The sequence below is a fragment of the Olea europaea genome, chromosome 2 (genome assembly GCF_002742605.1).
Source record: "Olea europaea var. sylvestris chromosome 2, O_europaea_v1, whole genome shotgun sequence".
Taxonomy (NCBI): domain Eukaryota; kingdom Viridiplantae; phylum Streptophyta; class Magnoliopsida; order Lamiales; family Oleaceae; genus Olea; species Olea europaea.
Window position 1 is genome coordinate 26645013 of NC_036238.1, and position 6457 is coordinate 26651469.

Sequence of the window (6457 nt, forward strand, 5' to 3'; positions counted from 1 at the left end):
TGCAGGCACTCAAGAAGAAGCAGCCGAGGCTTACGACATTGCTGCAATCAAATTCCGAGGCCTAAACGCAGTGACAAATTTTGACATGAGCCGTTACGATATAAAGAGCATAGCGTGCAGCAATCTTCCGATTGGAGGCTTGAACAACAAACCAAAAACGTCATCCGAATCTTTATCGGAGAGTAAAAGTTTCGACGGACCTCACTCAGACATTTCGTCGAACACGTATTCTTCCCATCCTCCAACAGCTTCCACCCTCAGCTTTGGATTGCCCATAAAGCAAGATTCTGCAAATTCCTGGTCTAATCCTGCCGTTTTTCAACCCTTACCTTTCAGCATGAATTTCCCAACAAATTTATCTGTGAATGAAGCCAGCAAGAACAAGACTGATCAAGGGTTCTTCAATGGAAATTACTGTCAGCAACAGGAAGGAATTGCTCTAAATAGTAACAGTAGTAGTGCTACTACTGCTGCTTATGATGGATCTGTATCTACTACTGTGGGAAATTGGATTTCACCATCTCTGCAATCATTCCAGGCTGCAAAATCGAATCTATCAGCATTGCAGACGCCAATATTTGGCATGGAATGAGCCCAATAAAATGAAAAAGGGAATTCAAAGTTATGAATGGTGGATTGGTCAAAAAGAGAATTCAAATCTCTTTTACTTTTTGCATGGATAAATACAGAACTCGCAATCATTTCGCCAAGACTAACAGCTATTACAGTGTACTTGATGAATCTTTTGTTATTGCCTTACTTTTTTTTTTTTTGGCCTCTCCTTTATTACCGATATGATTTATCAAGGTATGCAGTTGACCCACAAATGAGAAGGAAAATGGGGGGGAAAAAAGTAATAAATAAATAAATCTCTCTCTTATCCCATATTGAAAATCAAATTTTTGTTAAAATTTTATCAATTTTTTAACTTGTCAAATTTTAAATTTTTAATCATATTTTATGACATTCAACAATATATTTATCAACTTTTATTAAAATTTTGTTTGATTTTTATACATTTCTCTCTCTTTTTTTTAATTATACATTTTTCATTAAAATAATATTAATATTGTACATAAATAAATAAAAATTTATTTTTTAACTACACATTTTTCAGCAATCAATTATTTTGAAATATATTATTTCGGAGAAATGAGATTCAAACACCCTTTAAAATTTTGACAACTTTGAAAGTTTTGTGATACAATCTCTAAACCAACGAGAGTGATAAAATTAGGATAAATTTTTCTAAGATTTTCAATTGGGTAAATTTTATTTGCAAAACATTTTTAATTGCACCACATTTTAATTCAAAAAAAGATTTTTAATATTTTCTCATTTTAGCTTTTACGTCGTCAATGTTTTTTCTCGGTGGATTGTCCTTCTTAACTTTTAATTGATTAACATATTTTGTCTCTAATCATTATTTTCATCCGAATATTCTACCATTATTCATTGAAAAGAAGGACGAATATTTATTTAACTTTTATATTAATTATTTAAATCGATTATTTAAAAATACTAGAGACAATAATGTCTTTTTGGCCCTTATATCATTTATCTTGAACGTAAATCATATTTGTAGACAGGATGTGAAAATTTATAGAGGGTTGATGATAAAAATTTTAAATAAAGTTTAAAATATAAGTGTAAAAATAAGAAAAATTTAGGGATATTTATTATAACTAATTAAAGTTGAACGTGCATTACACGTTATTCTAAAATACTTTATAAGTGATGTAAACATAATATTTGGCACCAATTTGTTGGAGTATTTGATGGGTTCTGGACGAATTAAAGAAAATAAGATTTATCATAGAAATTTAAGAGAAGAAAATTGTACTCTTAAAACTTAATTTCTATTATTCAAATTTTTTTTAATAGTGAAATACTACAAATGAGAAATCTTTTTTACATTACATTTGATACATAAAAATTAATTGTTAATACATAAATTTCAATACATTTATAGATACATAAATATGAATAAAATTCATCTATAATAATTCTAAATTCGTGTAATTCAAGATTCAGCTAGTCGAGATTCATTGAATCTAAATTAATGTGAATGATTAATTGAGAATTAATAACACGAACTTTATAAATGACACCGATTGTATAGTATTTATTATATATCGGAAAACGAAAAGTGAGGCATTATTGAAATAAATGAATTTTAAGCCATTCATGTGATATTTTAATATATTATAGATTAAAATATGGTGTAGTTAATAAAAATTGTGGTATAAATATTTACCTTTCCAATATTTCTCGAGTGTGAGTCGTGTCTTCTATATTTTATTAAGACATTTATGTCCTAAATTTTTTAGTATCAGGCTTGAGGTATTCTGACTCAACAGGTTGAATGATCACGTGGGGATACGTTTGTAAATTTAACTTGTCATGGTTAGGTTTTTCGGAAAAATGCAAACATTTTTTCGCTTCCTTCCCCCTTTGTAGTCACATGTGGGGAAGTTTAACACTTGAAGTCGGAAAATAATCGTCGCTCAACCATACGATTGTGAATTCGCTCCCAGGTCTTGTACATACCACCTTCACATTATGGGAGCTGCTGATATCCAAAATTCTTTTTTATTTTATTTTATTTTATCTTATCGTTTAGAGATGTTGCACACAGATTATTAAAAAGTTGAAAATATGGCAGTCACAGACTAACAGTTATTGAAAGTAAGTTGAGATCCTGAAGGAATTTACCCTAAAAATTTTTAGTTTTCGGCATTTATTTAGTGTTCTAAAAGACGTAATGTGTGGAAACCAAGTTATGGGTTACGCGAGGTTAGGCCAGGCTTATGCGTAAAAGCGTAAAAAGGCATTTTCTTATTTTAATATTATTTTAATTTTTGATAAATCAAAAAATTATTTAATAATTAAAAATAATACTCATTAAAAATTTAAAACAGATTTATAGGAACGTTATACATTTTTTCAACGTTTTCAACAAAAAGATAAGTTTCGAATTTAAATACAAAATAGTAAATAAATAGTATAGAAACTTAAATCTTATCTATAACTCTTTATCGGATTCCCATTCAATGTCCTCTTCTTAATCTAATTCGTCATTCATGTCGTTTGATAAAGTGGCTGTTTTAAATTAGGGTAAAATGAAAAAATTAGCCATTGATAATTTTTTAAAAATACAAAATATTAAATTTTTTTTTTTTAAAAAAAGGATGATAATGCGTGCATAATTGCGCCTAGTTGTGCCTTAGCGGCCAATGATTGCCGTTGATTGCCAAATTAGGCACCAAACCACTTGGCTTGATGTTTTGGTTGAGCATCACGTCTAGATGCGCCTTTGACACCGTCATTTAGAACACATCTGATTTTATCTATTAAATAATGCACAAAAAATGAATTTGATTTGCATATTCAAGAGAAGAAAAACAATTTAAATGACTTTGAGAGATGGGGAAGAGACAAATGCATGAGAAAATGAGACAGAAATGGGTATATTCTTTTTGCATGCAGTACACATCCTGCTAAAACGGGACATAAATAAAGAAACATAAATGACGGTTTATAAGATATAGTGCATGTTTGGCAAATCTTAAATTATTATTTAAACAATATTTTTATCGGCACATTTTCTAAAATTCACAACTATCATCCACCACTATAATAAGACATTATTGTTCACTTTACTTAAAAAAAAAAATGTAGTTACACCTAGGGGTGTATCTAGCATCAGCGTTTAGTTATGATGGAAGTTGACTTTGACCGTTGACCATCGACAATCAACGATCGTAATAGTCCGTTCGTTTATTAAATTTTGATTAAGTAATATTAAAAATTGTTCAATATATATGTGAATGCACTAAAACGTAAATATATATATATATATATATTATATATATATATATATATAGAGTTCAATACAATCCAAAATGTTTAAAAAATATATACGATACAAAGCAATCAAACACATGTTTGATTTTCTACCATGACATAATGCAACAAAAGTACTTAATCAAGCTTAGAGCAATTCGAATTAAAAGAATTTAAGACATGCTACATAAATAATTTACCACCAAGATAAACCTAAAGAACAAAGCTAACAACATCAAGACAAAATAAGCAATCTCAATTAATCACTTAAAACCCTTTAATGAACAACAAAAATTGCAATCATTTTTCACTACAAGACTAGTTTCAGAGGAGCAGAAGTTGAGTGGATCCTATATAAAAATATTACTGGTTTAATCCAACCACCTATCAGCACATACCAATTAATAAACAAAAACCCATAATCTGGTAAAGCAAATGCAAAAACTCATAATCTGAAAAACTCAATCATGAAAAAACAATTATAATTCAATTAATGTGATGATTAATTATAAGTAAAATTCAAGAAAAACCATAAATTTAAAAAACAAGAGAGTGAAGAAAAAATTTAATTACCTTAGACCCACACTGCTTGCTCAGCTTCGATCGTCTGAGATTTGCTCCTGATTTCGCACCAGTTCGCACACAATCCACCGCTCACACAGTGGCACTTCCCACTTGAAAGCGCTGTGACTACTACTTCTGCTTCGAATGGAAATATGGAAATGGAAGGAAAAGTTTGCACTTTGGGTCTTTGCATCTTTGTTGTCGATTTCAAATGTTGGTGATTTGGAGTTTGGGTTAGGAAAAATATCGTAGATGATGGACCAACCATTCATTGATTTCCTCTATTGGCCTAATTTTTTTAAACAAAAAGTGGCCCATGGTCCAGTTATCAGCCCAAGCCCCAAAGGAAAAAAATGGAACTCTTCTTCTTTCCCCTTCACCAATTTTTAATGTAAAATGACCAATATAACCTTATATTTAAATAAAACAAAAGAAGAAAAGAAAAATAGCACAAAACGTCTCTACGTTTCTTCTCACATCTCATCCCCACCCCACTTGTTATTTTGGAGATTCGTGGAGTAGCCGACCTCTATGTCACCAACCACCGCCTAAAACATCGGAGCTCACACCACAAACAGCTACTATCAACCTTTAAACACTTTCCCATAAACAAATTGAACAAAGAACAAATTTATATGGCCAAAATCAACCAAAAACGCAGCTTGTCGAGATAGCAACAAGCTGCCTTTTTTCGTCATTTTCGATGTCGACAGTGGTTCCCACTATCGTGGACCACCCATCAGCTTCACCACATCATGCCGTGCCTACTACAACAACGGGCTTCCATTAATTTCATACTAATGTACCCCAAAAATTCTAGCTAGTTATTGTCCAATAAGAAATTGGAAGTCGTTGGTGTAGATTTTGATTTTGTGCATCCGTTGATATTTTAAGACATGAAGAGAGGCGTCCTGGGGAATATAGTCGATTGGTGTGTTGGGAATAGCATGGGTGTCGTCAGAACAAGTGGTGTCGTCGGTATTTGGATTCACAAGTTTAGTATTTTGGCTTGCAATTCTGATCAAATTTGTTGGCATGAAGATTGGAGGATGTTGGGTGATATATCTAGAGAGGAGTGAGGATTTTTTGGTGGTATGGAGGTCCGACAATTTGGTCGGTGGTTGGCCGGAGTTTTTGGCTTCTAAGGTGGTGGCCCAATTTAGATTTAAGGGGTTAATGATGTTTTTTTCCTCAAATTTGTTCCTTTAACAGTACTCCTTCACCGGTAGAATATCTATCATAGAATGCTAGTGGAGGAGTGAAATTCTGATGGTTTGGGCGGTGGTGGTGGAGTCGATGGAGAGAAGGGGAAGAGGAGAAGAAAGATAAGAGGGTTTTTTTTTTTTTTTTTGGCTATTTTAAATATTTTAATAATTTATTTGAACTCATTTGTACTTATAAAAAATTTTAGTAATAAAATTGCGATTTGTTCTTTATTTTTCTTTTTTTCTTTTTCTTTTTTTTTTAAATTTAAATAGGAGGATATATTCGACATTTACATTAAAAATTGTTGAAAATGACATTTTTACCAATGAAACGTGAAAATAGGGGTAGAAATATAAAAATTTAAAACTTAGAGGAACATTTTGCAAACTACAAACCAAAGATAAAGACGTTTTGCGCTATTAAGCCAACACTACAAAAAAAGATAAATAGAGCACTTGACCACATGAATCCAACCGAAGCCCGTTCGACCTTTTCCACGAGGGGCTCCATGGATCACCTCTACAAGAGAGAGAGAGCGACCACATCTCCAATAGTTGGTCAAACACAACATTTACGAAGATGGATGGTTATCCACAAAAAGGGTGGACATCAACATCAAATTACAAATATTTTTAGAAAATTTTCAAATCAACTGAAATGTGAATAATTCGTCATTCTATATTTCTAGAAAGAGGTGCTTGTGTAGGATTTTCAAAATAATTTGCATTTTCTATATTATTAATTTGTTATATTTCTAGGGTCAATAATTTTATTTAAGAGTACGAACTCATTAAAAATATATATAAATATATTAGCCACAACAGAAATGGCATTTACTTGG

General features: G+C 31.3%; 1 protein-coding gene across 1 annotated transcript in view; it reads left to right on the forward strand.

Moving 5' to 3' along the window:
- The window catches only part of LOC111374630 (AP2-like ethylene-responsive transcription factor AIL5), an 8167-nt gene extending 7575 nt beyond the window's left edge, over nucleotides 1-592 (forward strand). The window contains exon 3 of the mRNA XM_022997335.1: nucleotides 6-592. Within this exon, the coding sequence (XP_022853103.1) occupies nucleotides 6-592 (587 nt within the window). The remainder of the gene's footprint in view (nucleotides 1-5) is intronic.
- Nucleotides 593-6457: the final 5865 nt, after the last annotated feature.